General features: G+C 48.9%; 1 protein-coding gene across 1 annotated transcript; it reads right to left on the bottom strand.

The window, feature by feature from the left end:
- Positions 1-9,876: 9,876 nt before the first annotated feature.
- On the bottom strand, positions 9,877-14,370 carry LOC127342448 (uncharacterized). Its single transcript, XM_051368407.2, has 6 exons — positions 13,205-14,370; positions 11,980-12,112; positions 11,645-11,860; positions 10,751-11,566; positions 10,524-10,640; positions 9,877-10,435 (listed from the first exon to the last, which is right to left on the bottom strand). The coding sequence occupies exons 1-6, from the start codon at positions 14,299-14,301 to the stop codon at positions 10,052-10,054; spliced, it is 2,763 nt and encodes a 920-aa protein (XP_051224367.1). The 5' UTR covers positions 14,302-14,370; the 3' UTR covers positions 9,877-10,051.
- Positions 14,371-17,246: the final 2,876 nt, after the last annotated feature.

Below are 17,246 nucleotides of genomic sequence, written 5' to 3'. Positions count from 1 at the left end.
AGTCTGGTGCCTCTTAGAAATTCGTCTTTACGAACTGTTCTGTTTTGACAGATTCTGCCTTTTATTTCGCATTGCCTGTTTTGCTATGCTTGATGGATTTTTCGATTCCATTAACTTTTAGTAGCTTTGTGCAATGTCCAGAAGTTTTAAGAATGATTATGTCACCTCTGAACATGTAAATTTTAATTGTGCACTAACCCTCTAATGAGTTGTTTTGAGTTTGGTGTGGAGAAAGTTTTCAAGGATCAAGAGAGGGAGATGATACAATATGATCAAGGAGAGTGAAAGCTCTAAGCTTGGGGATGCCCCGGTGGTTCACCCCTGCATATTTCAAGAAGACTCAAGCATCTAAGCTTGGGGATGCCCAAGGCATCCCCTTCTTCATCGACAACATTATCAGGTTCCTCTAGTGAAACTATATTTTTATTCCATCACATCTTATGTACTTTGCTTGGAGCGTCGGTTTGTTTCTGTTTTTGTTTTGTTTGAATAAAATGGATCCTAGCATTCTTTGTGTTGGAGAGAGACACGCTCCGCTGTTGCATATGGACAAGTATGTCCTTAGGCTTTACTCATAGTATTCATGGCGAAGGTTGAATCTTCTTCGTTAAAATTGTTATATGGTTGGAAACGGAAAATGATACATGTAGTAATTGGTAAAATGTCTTGGATAATGTGATACTTGGCAATTGTTGTGCTCATGTTTAAGCTCTTGTATCATATACTTTGCACCTATTAATGAATAAATACATAGAGCGTGCTAAAATTTGGTTTGCATAATTGGTCTCTCTAAGGTCTAGATAATTTCTAGTAAGAGTTTGAACAACAAGGAAGACGGTGTAGAGTCTTATAATGTTTACAATATGTCTTTTATGTGAGTTTTGCTGCACCGGTTCATCCTTGTGTTTGTTTCAAATAACCTTGCTAGCCTAAGCTTTGTATCGAGAGGGAATACTTCTCATGCATCCAAATCCTTGAGCCAACCACTATGCCATTTGTGTCCACCATACCTACCTACTACATGGTATTTCTCCGCCATTCCAAAGTAAATTGCTTGAAGTGCTATCTTTAAACAATTCAAAATCTATCACCTCTGATTTGTGTCAATGTTTTATAGCTCATGAGGAAGTATGTGGTGTTTATCTTTCAATCTTGTTGGGCAACTTTCACCAATGGACTAGTGGCTTCATCCGCTTATCCAATAATTTTGCAAAAAGAGCTGGCAATGGGATTCCCAGTCCCAAATTAATTAACAAAAAAATAGACACTCCTCCATGGTATGTGATTGTTGGACGGCACCCGAAGGATTCGGTTAGCCATGGCTTGAGAAAGCAAAGGTGGGGAGGAGTGTCATCATAATAAAACTAAAATAAAAAGGCACTCCTTCATGGTATGAGATTGTTGGCAGGCACCCGAAGGATTCGGTTAGCCATGGTTTGTGAAAGAAAGGTTGGAAGGAGTGCCACACAAAAATAAAATAAAATGGGAGCCGCTCTTTGAAGGTTTGCCTGGCAAGGGGGTTAGAGTACCCACTGCCATTCGTTGACAACAACAAACACCTCTCAAAATTTTACTTTTATGCTCTCTATATGTTTTCAAAACCAAAGCACTAGCACAAATATATCAATCAATGCTTCCCTCTGCGAAGGGCCATTCTTTTACTTTTATGTTGAGTCAGTTCACCTATCTCTCTCCACCTCAAGAAGCAAACACTTGTGTGAATTATGCATTGATTCCTACATACTTGCATATTGCACTTGTTATATTACTTTACATTGACAATATCCATGAGATATACATGTTACAAGTTGAAAGCAACCGCTGAAACTTAATCTTCCTTTGTGTTGCTTCAATACCTTTACTTTGAATTGTTGCTTTATGAGTTAACTCTTATGCAAGACTTATTGATGGTTGTCTTGAAAGTACTATTCATGAAAAGTCTTTGCTATATGATTCAATTGTTTACTCATGTCATTTACCATTGCTTTGATCGCTGCATTCATTACATGTGCTTACAATAGTATGATCAAGGTTATGATGGCATGTCACTCTAGAAATTATCTTTGTTATCGTTTACCTGCTCGGGACGAGCAGAAACTAAGCTTGGGGATGCTGATACGTCTCCGACGTATCGATAATTTCTTATGTTCCATGCCACATTATTGATGATATCTACATGTTTTATGCATACTTTATGTCATATTTATGCATTTTCCGGCACTAACCTATTAACGAGATGCCGAAGAGCCGATTCTTTGTTTCTGCTGTTTTTGGTTTCAGAAATCCTAGTAAGGAAATATTCTCGGAATTGGACGAAATCAACGCCCAGGGGCCTATTTTTCCACGAAGCTTCCAGAAGACCGAAGATGATACGAAGTGGGGCCACGAGCTGGCGACACAGTAGGGCGGCGCGGCCCAAGCCTTGGCCGCGCCGACCTAGTGTGTGGGGCCCTCGTGTGGCCCCCTGACCTATCTCCTCCGCCTACTTATAGCCTTCGTCGCGAAACCCCCAGTACCGAGAGCCACGTTACGGAAAACCTTCCAGAGACGCCGCCGCCACCAATCCCATCTCGGGGGATTCAGGAGATCGCCTCCGGCACCCTGCCGGAGAGGGGAATCATCTCCCGGAGGAATCTTCACCACCGTGGTCGCCTCCGGAGTGATGAGTGAGTAGTTCACCCCTGGACTATGGGTCCATAGCAGTAGCTAGATGGTCGTCTTCTCCTAATTATGCTTCATTGTCGGATCTTGTGAGCTGCCTAACATGATCAAGATCATCTATCTGTAATGCTATATGTTGTGTTTGTTGGGATCCGATGGATAGAGAATACTATGTTATGTTGATTATCAATCTATTACCTATGTGTTGTTTATGATCTTGCATGCTCTCCGTTATTAGTAGAGGCTCTGGCCAAGTTTTTACTCTTAACTCCAAGAGGGAGTATTTATGCTCGATAGTGGGTTCATGCCTCCATTAAATCTGGGACAGTGACAGAAAGTTCTAAGGTTGTGGATGTGCTGTTGCCACTAGGGATAAAACATCGATGCTATGTCCGAGGATGTAGCTATTGATTACATTACGCACCATACTTAATGCAATTGTCTGTTGTTTTCAACTTAATACTGGAAGGGGTTCGGATGATAACCTGAAGGTGGACTTTTTAGGCATAGATGCATGCTGGATAGCGGTCTATGTACTTTATCGTAATGCCCAATTAAATCTCACAATACTCATCATATCATGTATGTGCATGGTCATGCCCTCTCTATTTGTCAATTTCCCAACTGTAATTTGTTCACCCAACATGCTATTTATCTTATGGGAGAGACACCTCTAGTGAACTGTGGACCCCGGTCCATTCTTTTTACATCGAATACAATCTACTGTAATACTTGTTCTACTCTTTTTTGCAAACAATCATCATCCACACTATACATCTAATCCTTTGTTACAGCAAGCCGGTGAGATTGACAACCTCACTGTTTCGTTGGGGAAAAGTACTTTGGTTGTGTTGTGCAGGTTCCACGTTGGCGCCGGAATCCCTGGTGTTGCGCCGCACTACAACTCGCCGCCATCAACCTTCAACGTGCTTCTTGGCTCCTACTGGTTCGATAAACCTTGGTTTCTTACTGAGGGAAAACTTGCCGCTGTACGCATCACACCTTCCTCTTGGGGTTCCCAACGGACGTGTGCTGTACGCGTATCAATATGGTGGAGGTTCCATTGCAAGGGTTTATATCCATCTAGGATTAACAACAAATGTCGTCCAGTGATTCTTGTGCCGTAATACCCGTGTTAACCATAAGATCTGGAGTGGAACGGAATAGTCAATTGTATTTCCACCTCTTGTACATCAACAGATGCGCTTTACCGTAGACCCTTGATCCAAGAGAGGACAAGTGGTACCCTTGATCCAAGAGAGGACAAGTAGTATGGTGGGGGTCCCGTTGAAGTCCCCACGGTTATTGCGGTCTATGATGGGTTGCATCTCCCGGCGAAGGAGTTCATGGTAGAGACCTGAACTGTTGTCGTGGTCGGGGGCCGTCCTTAATTGGTATAAGAGCACCAGCGAGGACCCGGGGTCGGAGTTTGCAGCAAAGGGTGGGTGTATGAGGTAGCGGAGGAATATGATTGGCTATGACCTTATACCGGGCCTCACATCAAAGGAAGTGTGGACAGGAAAGTACGCCCGGTTGGCACCAAGGTTAAGATCTCTTATGGGTAAAGCAACACACCTCTGCAGAGTGTAAAGAACCGTGACCTGTCACTCCCTGTTCCGGGATATGGAACTGCGAACGCTGCCGGAAAGGAACTCCATGAAGTTCTAGTAAACCGGTGAAGGCTGACGGACATAGTTCTTCTGAATAAAAGCAACCTTTTGAAGAAATGGTTATGAAAACCTGCAGTGGTATTAGACTTTCTGGTCTAATGCCGTAGCTAGTGCATTAAACACCTCTTCCCTATAATAAACTTGTTGAGTACGCTCGTACTCATCCCACTCTTAAATCCCCTGCTTAGATATGGAGGCATCAAAGGAGGATCTACAGTGCAACTCGAAGGCCGAGGAGTCAACAACTACATCAAGAAACAGGACCCTGTCAGAGGAGTCAGACACCACATCAAACAAGGAGAAAACCTAGTTTAGCCATAGAAGGGAACTAGCTTCCTAAACCTAGCTCCTATTTAGCTAGAATCTATTCATAGCCCCTATAGCTAGTCAAATACTCTACAAATAGAGTTCGTGATAGGATTAGACTACGAGTCGTTCTTCTGGAGTTTATTGCAGATTTACCTCATTGTAAAGTAGAAGGCTATGCTGATCTTATGTAACAGAGTCTGTATGTAATTCTATAGACATGCCTTGGACCCGCATATGTTTTCTGTTGTACCACTCTGAGCGATATAATACTAGTGGAACGGTGTTTCATTGGTGTTATATCAGACTTGCATACTACACCATGCAGTGGTATGCCGGGTCACCACAACTAGCAAGGGCAAGAAGCAATTTGCAAGAGCTTAAGTGAGGATGTAACTACATATGTGACTAATATTGATGAACATGTTGTCAACAATGGGTGATGAAGTTATCCAATGGCACAATGGAGGCGCATCATCGGCTCCCAAACATTAAAGAGTCAAAGTTAATCCAAGTGTGGAAGAGAGTCTACAAGAAAGACTCATGACTTGTAGCAAAAGGTTTTCTATTGCCATAGATAAAACTGTTTGCACCAACGATAATCCACAAAGGGTTTCAAGAAGAACATGAAAACATTAACGCTTTTTTTGGTTCGGATCTTCTTCATCAGTTGATAATCATCGTATAGCAACAATGTTCCAAGTGTTTAGGAGTGTGGGTCGTTAGGTACGTGAAAAACTTTCATGAAGCTGATGATCTTGGAGGTGAAGACGATGAATATATATTGCTTATGTCATGTTTGACTTTATTTGTGTCAACCTAAGTATGGTTATTGATCGTATGGACTTATAAATTTTGATGTCAACCACTTTTTTAAACATGAGATGGTCTCAAAGGACCGATAAAGCACTGCATTAATACCAAGCGGTGGTAATATACTTTACAAATATGACCTCAACAAACTGGAAAATTACAATTGGTCGTGAAAATTTGCACAGAGGACCTCGGAACTAAATCTGAAAAAGCAATTGGGTCCTTTGTCATCTCCACCATGATTGCAGGATGGAAACGCCCGTCGGCCATCGGCTTCGTCTCTGGGGAACAAGCCACTTGGGATGGAGGTGATTTAAAGGTCGTCGTCGATCCATCAGAGAAGGGCCTCACTCGGAGGTTGAGTAGACGCCTTGTCATCGATATGGGGAGAGGTCGCCCATAGGCATGGATCGGTGGTCTACACAAGACCACCGTGGTAGTACTCTGATCTGCATCAAAAAATTCCCTCGCCACTGTCCAAATCCGGCGACCTCCGATTTGTTCTCCTCCCCTCCCGCCACCATGGCCGGCCAAGAGAAAGAAACCAACTTCAAAATCACAAGACTGGAGATGGTCACACTTATTAGGGGAGCCCATACCAGTAGCATACTCTTGTGTCTTAATCCTCGAAAGTGCGCTAGAGTAGCTCCAAGACGTCGGTCTGATGCCGCGCCAAATCACGAAAATGGGAGATCACCAAGACCCAACCTTATTGAAGGAGATCCCTAAGGTAGACCTCCTCACCAGAACCACTCCTATCACCCGTGCACCACTTCAAATAAGCCAAAGCTCAGGCCACACTAGATCTAGCTGCAGAGATCTGGCACTCTACTCCTAAGCGCCACCAAGGACACACAACGATACACCCAAATTCTACGATATGCACTACTAACATTGGCACCTCGCCTCAGCCACCTCCGTCCGACATCACCGTGGAGGGGGGGGGGGGGGGGCTCGGTTTGGCCCAGAGCAATGGGGAGGACTCTCAAACTACATAGAGATGAGAGAGAGAGGGTCAACCACTGAACTAAGCTTTAGACTTTAAAAAAAGGACTTGGTAAGCTATATAACTTTAGACTTAACAAAAAAAACTTGGTATGAAGGTGGTGGGTGTGCACCCTTCGGTCTTCATCTGGATGCATGTTTCGATGTCGGTCAAGGATATTACCCCTAATCACATGATAATGGAATGACATAACATCACATGTAGACATTCATTATAAAATGAGATCCACCGGACAAAATCAAACAGTGACTTGAGGATATATATATACTCAAGTTTCACCTGCCAAAAAATTACAAGCCACTACACTAGGCATATTTGGCTCGCTAAAACATGGGTTACCAATACAAGAAGGATGTAAACACAAGCAATAAAGGGTCAAACAACACACAGACTAGTATTGAAATGTAATTTGTAACTTGGCTTATTAATTTTAATGTAGTGCTGAACCATGATATGACAACTTATATTTTTCATATTTTCTTTTGTGATGTATGCCAAAATATAATCCAATTTTCTAAATTCTTTCGTATCGTATTTGATTTATCTATGCCACCAAAATTGCATGTTATGTGGCTATTCTCACTATCTCAACAAAGAGATGGCAATAACACCTCATCCACTACCCATCCCTCAACTCGAACATAAATATAACTATCACAAACCACTATGCAGTGATCCAGCTACACAAACTTGGCTTGTTTAAACCCACCCAATTGAACAAAAAACTTGCCCTCTACATGATTAAGATACCCAGAAACCACAAACACACTGAAAAAAGTGTTCTGATTTCAGTACTTGGTCAGCATAGTACCTTTTCGGATTTGCTAGAAATCAGGTGCATGGTTTTTGTTATGTCTGAGTCAACTCCTTATCCATTGAATTCGTCTCGTGATTCGTGTTGATATGATAGTTGCAAGTGAATTGCAATTCAAATTTTCCTAGTTGTAAGTGGATTGAGATTTCCATAGTTCCAAGTTGGTTGCAACTGTGATTTTGTCCTAGTTGCAAGCAGTTTCTTAAAACGGAGGCAAAAGCTTTGCCTCATCCATTAATTAAGCAGAAAGTGTCCGGTTTTGAGGAGAAAACCGGGCAAAAACCTACGAAGACTGGGCGAATCCCACACCCACCCACACGTCGCTGCGAAGGGTACACCGAGCCACCCTGGCTACCCACAAAAGCTACACAAACGCGAAGCTCATTAGCCTATGCCAAACAGATCGCTCCCCAAGAAGAGGCCGGCAACTTTGATTTTGGTGACGAGCCCCGAAGAGGAGATGCGCAAGACCTGCGCCAAAAAGGACCTTCACCGCCGGACCACCCCTCGAGGGTCATCGTACACCACCCAAAGGCAGCTTCGATTTCGCAGCAAGAGGAGACCAACATGAAGACATTCGGAAACGCCGGAACGGAGCCGACTAACACGATCTTGCAGCAACCAAACCTTTCCCATCACCATTGTCCTTGCCTCAGAAGCCTGCTCGCCGTCGAGAGTCACGTTATGGCCCACGCGGCCCAAGGTCCAGCACCCTCGAAGATGACGAACACTCGGAGCCGCCGCTCCGACATTCTGTTGCTCCGTCGCACCATGCGCGTCCACGAAGACCACCACCTTCCGGGGCCGCCGCCCCGACGTACCACCGCTCGCTCTCGAACTGTAACACCGCATGAACTGTGCACCCGCAACCCAAGCTGCACAAGGCAATCAGCTGCAGACCAAGGGCATCACATCAACTCATCCGGGGCCGCCGCCCCGACATAAAGTCCGACTGTCCCCTCAAGGACGCGTCCGACCAAGATGACTTCACTGCCGCCCACGCAGCCACGGCCTCCACCCAAGCGGTGACAAGCCGCATCCCCGCACCATAGAGATGTTTCCACACCGCCTAATGGGGCCGACGCCCCGGCTCACTGCCACCTACCCGAGGCCGTCTGACAAGGGTGCTCCCCAATAATGCCCACCATGAGGGGCTTAGGGTTGATGGAATCCTGCAGACTAGCACGAGACATCAGATACCAAACAAACAGGGAGATAGATTTACCCAGGTTCGGGGCCCTTGATGAGATAAAACCCTTACTTCCTGCGTGTCTGATCTTTATTATCGAATATATCGGGTTACAATGGGGTAGCCGATAGGCTTCTATTGTCGACTCGTCGAGAGGAAAGGATTTTAGGTTTTTAGCTCTAACTTGCGGTGGTTCTACTTATTGATGTTGTGTCGTTCGGCAGGCCCCCTCCTGGCCTTTATATAGCAGGCCAGGTTATCCGAACTCAACTAGGTTACAATAAGATCTATTCTAGTCTTTTCTTTAACGATATCTTCTTGCCTTGTTCATCAAGAATTTGTCTTCTAGTAGGTCTCCTTTGTTGGAACCGATGTTTGGGTCCACCTTGGTTGTTGGGCAATCTTCATGGGCCCCTAGTTAGGCCGGAGGAGGTAGACTAATGTCGGGTATCGAAGGGTAATGCCCACATCACCGCATCCTCGACATCCTCCATCGCATACGAGGTAAGTGAAGGCCATGCACTCCAAAGACGACGCCTCTAAGAGGGGAAGCAACGAGACCGCCGCCGTCGCCCGCTCCGGCCGAGGCAAGAGCTTGGGTTTTCACCCGCAAAGCACGAAGCCTTGAAGGCATGTGAGGTAGGAGCTCCACGACGATGCCTTCAAGATGGGGAACGGCGCCCCGGGGCGTCGCCATTGCCGGCACCGACCAAGTCGGGCAGAGCTTTCACCCGGAGCAAGCACCCTCCCACCGAGATCTCCTTCACCGGTAGGGCGGCCGTAGGCCATCCAGTATGCCATCACCGTCGTCCACCTCACCCACCAACACACCACCACTGCCCGGGGCTGTCACCCCGGCTCCCCACCAACACCCAGAGCTGGCCCGCACGGCCCAGAGCCAGCTCGGCCGCTCCCGCACGGCCTCCACGTGCCGCACGCAGCCAGTAGCGCCGCTGCACCATCCGCAAGCCGTCGCGCCGCCGCACCAGCCGCACGCTGTCGCGCCCCCCACACTGCCTCATGCCTCGCCCGAGCGAGCTCCCTCTCGCCAGGGGACGCGGGTGGGAAAGAAGCCGCCCCGCCGTCACCTTCCCCAAGATGCTCGCGGCTTTGCCGACCCCATCCAGCGGCGGCGAAGCAAGGGAGAGAGGTGGTGGGGGATTAGAGGTGGCGGTGGCTTGGGTTCCCCGTTGTCGCCAGAGGAGGGCGGCGTGTGGTGAGGAGAGGGAAGTTGCTATCCTGTTGCTCGGACGACACAGAATTCGTACGGACCTATGAGTTACACATAAGTTACAACTATAGGTTATAATTGAAACCTGATGACATCACGTGACTGAAATTTAGTTAAGTCTAAATCGTGATCTAGACATGCCCTACATTTTTCAGATCCTGGAAACAAGGGGTTTTGATCTCCAGCTGGAATGAAACTTTCGAGGGCTTGATTTGAGGAGATTTCTTACTGCTGATCAGCTGATGGTTCATGGCGTGATACATGACGGCTCCGATGAAGTTTGTACTTTTCAAAGTTATACTAAATAAAAAATTAGGAGCAACTAGTAGAGCGGAGAGAACAGTAACTCGCACTGTTTCAGTTAAATACTACTAACATTTTCATCTCTCAAATTTCTTACAAACCTTTCCCCAACGGGCGATCCAGCCCTGACAAACACGGCCGGGTAGCCCACCGGGGCCGCGACCTCGGCCTCGAACCCGTGCACCGTCCCCTTCCCAACACTACCGTGCCCGCTCCGGTGTCCGCCGCCGAACTCTTCACCGGTCCACACGTGCCTCCACGACCCCTGGTCCGACGTCGGGAAGTAGGCGGTCACCGTGTTCCTGCCCTTGTCCAGCACCGGCACCACCAGCATCTCCGTCCCGACTAGGAACTGCTGGTACGTCAGCTCCTGCACGCGCCGGTCCTCCGGGTAGTGGAGGAAGAGGTGCCGCGCCACAGGGAGGCCCTTCTCTGCTGCCTCCTGCATCCGAAGAAATCGGTCGATCACTTGATTAGTTAGTAACTAGGCAGATTGGGCATTGCAAAGATCGATCCATGTTTAACTTTACCTTGACGAGCTGGATCCGGTAGAACTCCCAGGCTTTGTAGATCTTGGCGCAGCGCGCGAAATGCGCGAGCGTGCGGCTGTTGGAGTAGAACTGGCAGTTGGATCCGGGCTTGTTCCCCTGCAAATGGATCATCGGTTCATGGCGGGATCATCAGGCGTTGTGCTTCTTCTTTTTTTATGCGAATCATCATGCGCCCATGAATGGTACAGAGGATGCTGCGCCGTTACCTCGTGTGTGCGGAAGACGACGGTGAAGGCATTGACCTCCATCCATCGCATGAGGAGCTCCTCGCTGCGGCGGTAGCGCAGGAGCGGGAGGTCGACGGTGCAATACCCTCCGATGTCGCTGTGGTTGAGCGGGATGCCGGAGAGGCCGCCGCTGAGCAGGCCGACGACGCTGCTCTTGATGCCGTCATTGGCCTGCCAGCTCACCATCTGGTCCCCTTCCCAGAACAGCATCGCCCACCTCGAGCTCTCCCTGAACCCCGCCCGCACGAAGAACACCAGCCCCTCCTCTTCGTCGTCCTTCGCCACCGCGTGACCGGACGCCTTGGCCTTCCACTCGTCGGCGAACTCCCGGTTGACGCGCGCCCACAGCTCCGGGTACCGGTTGTGCGCGGCGATGGGGTCCTCCCCGGAGTGGAGCCGCGCGTCCAGCGGCAGGCCCTCGCCGAAGTCGGCCATCCAGCCGCTGACGCCTTCCTCCGCCATCCCGCCCAGGATCCCCTTGAACCAGGAGGCCGCCTCCGGGTTGGTGAAGTCCAGCATGGCCACGTCGAACGCCGTGTTGGGCATCATGTACGGCTCGCCGGCCTCGTCCCGCACCAGGATGCCCAGCTCCTTGGCCTCCTCGTACAGGTGCCTCTTCGCGTTCCCCTTGGCGCGGACCGGGACGAGGCAGGGGTTGCAGTACGTCATCGTCCTTACGCCGCCGCAACGGAGATCGCGTGTGAGGTCCTTCCAGCCGGCGTAGTGATCGTCGTCCACCTCCCAGTTCCACCAGAGCTGCGACCCGATCGTCGTCTTCCTCTGCCCGACCCAATCCTGCAGCATATAGTTCAGACTTGAGAGGGAGCTGGGTTCAGAGTTCAGTGAGAGCTGCCTGATTGCTTCGTAACAGACCTGCAGCCAGAACGCGGAGACCGGGACGTCGTGCTCTTGCAGCTGGCTCCACACGCGGCGGACGGCGTCCGTGCCGCCCTGCATTCCGACGACTGCGCCGGAGGTGATCCATCGGGGAAGAACAGGCGGCCGTCCCGTCGATCCCGTGTAGCTCGTGATCAGATCGGTCGGCGAGTCTCCATGCAGTATCCGTCCCTGAACCGTATTCCCATAAACCTGCAAAGTAGAGCATGGGATCCCTGAATCATTTGTGCACTGGGGAGTCGTGTTGGCCTGTCTGGAGTTCTTCATTTCAGTTAACTCGGTTCACGGAGCTCTGTATGTATGATGGCTACCTGAATCTGCACTCTGTCGGGTTTTGTGAGGTCAAACATGGAGTAGTCGTATCCCTCCAGGTACAGGGACCTCATCTTGGAGGTCATGTAGAAGGGAGATGGTGCATACGTGGTGCTCCAGTTTCCTCCTGACCTACATAAAACACACCCAAGCATTTGAAAAGTGAAAATGAACACACAGTGGATCGATGCTAACGTAAGCAGTTCAGCAAAAAATATGCTCACGCAAGCCCCCAAAATTCATTTTATACTACCCGCGAAAATATTTTTTATACAGCCTTTTTCCCAACAAATATCGAAAAATATGGGGGTGACTATTTCTTGATCGACTGAGAACTAACTTCGTTCTGGATGATGTCATCGAATCTCAGTTAAACTCATGTTCCAACTAATGACTAACATGAATCACAAATCAAATCTAACAATTTAGATAGGAGTAATTTTTTTTTAGTTCCATCTTCACTTGCAAATGAAAAAATCTCATTTGAAATTTCATTTGCAACAGAAAAATCTAGCTGCAAGCTAATTTGCAACGCATATGCACAAAACAAGATGCAATCAAACAATGTAGAACTCAACTAAGCATAAACTTAGTTCTCAGCTAACTAAAAAATAGCAAATCCTGAAAATTATAGAAAAGATTTTGTTCTGTATATGTAGATGTACTTTTTACGCCACATGAGTTTCAAACGCACACGCGCAAGAAAACTATGCCGCAAGTAGACACGGCATAGTCACTGTCATAGTGTACATACTCCTACCAGCGGAAATATAATTCCTCAAATATAATTCAGTTAGTTACACTGAACAATCATCTTAAATACGCGTGCGTTTCAAGCTCGTTAATGCATGTTAACACTGAGTACTCATACATGTTAAATTGTTAATGCATTTTTGTTGACAATTTTTGTCTACAATTTTTGTCCTAATTAAATCTAGACAGATTTAGGTAGCCTTTTGCCTAATTAAATCTGTGATATTTTTTTCTTGTAAAAAACAGTACATACGGACAAACGTATACAAACTCACCCCTATATCCGCACGCATTGCTTACCCTATGAGCACTTTGAGAGAATACGTCAAAGAAACTCCATGAGACGAGTTTTGAGATTAACAATCTGTGATAATTTATTTGGATTGGATGGAATAGTACTACAGTATATCGGACCGTTCAAAAAAGTGTATCACAACTCGACAAAGTAATTATGGAGAAGTAATTATCTACCTGTAGCTGACGAGATTGGCAGCAAAAGTAATGGGCTGGTCTCCCCTGCCGATCCCCTGCTCCTGCACAAGTACGGGCACCCTCCTCCCCTTGAACTCCATGCGGCTGAATTGCTCGCCGAAGCCGTAGAATCGCTCGTCGCGATCGCTCGCGTACGTCAGGAACACCCGGTTGAACTCCTCCGGCCGCTGCTCCTCATCCGCCACCTCCGTTGCTGTCTCCGCCGGAGGCAGGAGCGACGAGAGCTCCTCCCGGACAGGGGAACCGGAGGAGATCGGCTTCTTCTTCTTGGCGCCATTCCTCTGAACGGGCCCCGCCAGGCGGAGGCGCAGGCTGAACCGGTGGGGCCTTGGAGCTGTCGACACCGGCGGCGGTGGGCTCGAGGTATCGGCGGCGTGGTCGCAGCTCCATTGGTAGTCAGCGATCTTGACGCTGAACGCCACTTGCGTGTCGCACTTCTCCTCGAGGACGACCCAGTACCGAGCCGACAGGACTGGCTTTCCCGCGCGGGCCCTGGCGCGGCGGCCGGCGCGCAGGCCGCAGCAGCACGACGACGCCGGGTCCGCCTTCTTCGCGGACACGGTCCCGGTGATCAGCAGCACCGGGAAGCGTGTCTCGTCGGACGCTTCGAACGCGGCGCCGCGCAGGGGGTCGGCGCCGGCCTCGACGTCGCAGCGGTAGAAGGCCTTGATCCTGTCGACGCTCTGGCGCTCCGGGACGAGGAGGGCGCGTCCGTCGCGGAGCGCGAAGGATCCGCGGCACTCGTCGGCCTCGGTGGTGGCGGAGGCCGCGGAGACGAACGCGACGCCTGGGATGGTCTCCCACATCACGCCGCTGCGAGGATCGCCGCCGGAGCCAGCTGGGACGCGTGCCAGCGAGACCGCTCCGCCGAGCGAGGGGTCCCAGCGTAGGCGGAATCTGGAGCCGACGGGGTAATCGTGGGCGTGGGCGAGCTTGGAGAACGGGCCGAAGGAGAGGGGCGGCGCCGCGTCGCCGTTGCGGAAGGCGGCGGCCGGGACCGCGCGCGGGAAAGGGTTGTTGATGCGCGCGTTGTGCTTTTTCGTCGTCTTGGGCTTAGCCGTCGCCGGCGACGGCATGGCGGCGGCGGTGGCGGGAGAACTGGGAGGAGGTCGCGCGCGGATGCTGTGCTTGCCGTGGCGAGCCCGCCATTGGCTGAAATAGATCCTGGAATGAGGGTGATGCGGATGGACAGTGGGCCCAGAGAGCACGCGTTCATTTTTTGACCGACATGGACCATGTTTTCCATTCGTTTTGACATGATAGGCGTCCTGCTAGCTTGCTATCGACTTAAGTACAATGAAACTTAGTCAGAAGACTATAAGAATTTAAATATAATATTTATGTTTAATTGGAGGGAATGGAAGAGGAGTGAGCTCTTATGCATGAGTCAGCTCTAGCACGTATTTCTAGTCACTTTGTAAAAGTGAAATATAGACTGCTGACCTTCACATCGCTCCTTCTGAAACCAAACAGTCAGAAAAAACATGGTTGCGTGCCACCGAATACCATCCTACCTGTCATGTCGTCCGTTGGAGTTCACCGGGGAAGCCTTCCAAAACTCGACATTCCGGCTAAATCAATGAAGGTCGGTAACAAGCAGTCTTTGTCCTGGCGTGAGAGGGATCCTAAGACCGCCTCCTTTATTCAAGCCGAGCCATCAGCCCCCACGTCACCAGCCAGTTCCTAGCGCAGCAAGTATGCCATGAGGCCGGGAGACTAGGACACCACTACCAAGGCTAACAACAGTGGCATCACCACGGTACTCGTCGCAGCTCGGCACCCATAACCGTGGTACCAGACCCGCAACCCCGCCGAGGCCCAAGACCCCGGGCGGATTTGGATCCGTCCGCCAAAGCCATGGGGACACCACCAACAAGCAGAGGAGCTCCACCTTCATTGTCGACTCGCCGAGATCGTCGCTGGAAGGCCGCAACACTGCGTAGCAGTCGACACTCGATGTCATCACCGGCGCCGCAAGGACAGGGAGGTCGCCGCCTGCGGAGAAGATCTCCGCCGCCACCTCCACTGTGTGGGCTTTGCCCGACGATGTCTCCCGATGACGGTTAATGGAAGAGGAGGGATGGGGAGGACTGCAGCAGCCGCCGGCTATGGTTAGAGAGGAGAAGGGTCGGCAATGCTAAGATTCTATACACTTTCTGTTTGATTAAGTTTTTGTAATAATTTTTCAAAACGTACGAATGATTTTTACCCAGTTATAAATATCAACTCCACTTTCCTGTATAAATCAGGCTGTGAAAAAGGTTTGGAATTGTAGCTCAATTGACTTTTCTTCACCAGCCAGAGGAGCCGCCACCAATATACCGGTGATTGATGTGTACCTTTCAAGTTTTCACGAGGTATTTAGAAAAATCGACCAAACTTCATGTGAACAAAGACTGGTCTCGTATGCATGTTCGGAACTGCTTGTCAGCATAGTTGCACCCTGAACAGTTTTGGGAAGATTCTTGGCCCATTGGCCCACGCTGTGAACACCCACCTGATTCTAGGAAGATACTGTACAAAATACGTACAGATGAAGCTGCACGTAAGTTATCTTTGGCAACATACATGCAAGCAGACTTGAGGTATCTAATTGGTCCTATTCTACTACTGACATGATGAATGTAGCTCAAGAAACGGCTGCCTGCCAAGGCGACCAGATACAATGAACCTGCTAGCAGAACCTTCACTTTAAGATAGTAACACTGTCGGTATCAAGACAGCTTTGATTAGGGAATAGTAGCTTGAGCCATCGCCCAACAAAGTACGGAGTGTACAAATTTAGCCTGCAGATCTTTGCTCTGTTTTTCAACCATGCACTGGTAGAGATTACTCTGCTTCAAGCATAGAAGTATACTCCTGCAGTGAACGGTGAAGCATAGTGGACAACAGAAGCACTGAAAGCTGAGCTGAAGAAAAATAAGAATGGTTGCAAGCAGTCAAAGAACAATAGAAGAACTTTTAAGATATGCTTTCGCTGTCTTTCATAGGTTTGCTGCCAAGAACTTGTTGGTGGAAGCGATAAACTCAGGGCGCTTGGTTGCTGGACCAATTCCTTACATGACTGCGCCAGCGAGATGGGGCATATTGCGCGTTGCGAACGGGTCATGGATCACTTTCGGCCGGTCGTTTGGTAGCCTGTGAGACCTTTTGCGCGTCGGAGAAGGAACTCAGGCCCCATTGTTTGGTTGCCCGTTTCCAGCCCATCTTGCACGCAGGAAAACAGGAATCTGCGTTTGGTTGCTCAAATCACAAGTTCATATCCTTACCACAATTCAAATAGGGTGAGATTACCATGCCATGCCATCTTACATACGATCAGAGATCACTCAGAAAAACAAGATCCTGACGATCACCACGATTAGGAAGGCGATGATGTAATCTTTCACCCGGCTGGGACGTACCTCCGGCGGTGCTCCTTGTAGAGCATGTACTTCCTCCGGTGGCAGCTGTGCTAATGGCACTGCCTCATCGATGGCATGATCTTCCTGCAGCTCCTCTTGCAGGAAGCTGAGGTACTCTTGATGTGCCTCATCCAATGTTGCATATCTTCGGTAGCTGTTGTTGGAGTAGCCATTGACCTGATCTTGACAGACTCTCCATGAGCTGTAGATTCCTCGAACCCGACCGCGAAACACCACATACCACTAGCATGGCAAAAGAAGAAGTTAGCAATCACAACAATGAAGCAATTCAGACATGAGCAATAGAACAAGACAAGTGTTGACAGCAAATCTGAAACTAACAGGGGCATGCATATCATTCCAAAAGTCAATCAGAAGTTTATCCTACACTACCGTGGTGTCGTCCTACCACCACAACAAAAGTGGGTGTCTCATCCTAACACCGCGAAGTTCACCATCACCTGAGGGGTTAGTATATACCACCTCATAATACTTACAAAAGGGGGCCAAATGTTTTTCATCCTAGCTACTGCCAGAATATACATCATCATCATCATCACCATCTCCATGCATGCAACCCTGATCCACCGCCTCAAGGGCACCACTAGTTCTTGCCA

Source organism: Lolium perenne, chromosome 3 (genome assembly GCF_019359855.2).
Source record: "Lolium perenne isolate Kyuss_39 chromosome 3, Kyuss_2.0, whole genome shotgun sequence".
NCBI classification, from domain to species: domain Eukaryota; kingdom Viridiplantae; phylum Streptophyta; class Magnoliopsida; order Poales; family Poaceae; genus Lolium; species Lolium perenne.
The sequence above is the reverse complement of the archived record's forward strand: the minus strand, read 5'-3'. Positions and strand labels throughout refer to the sequence as shown.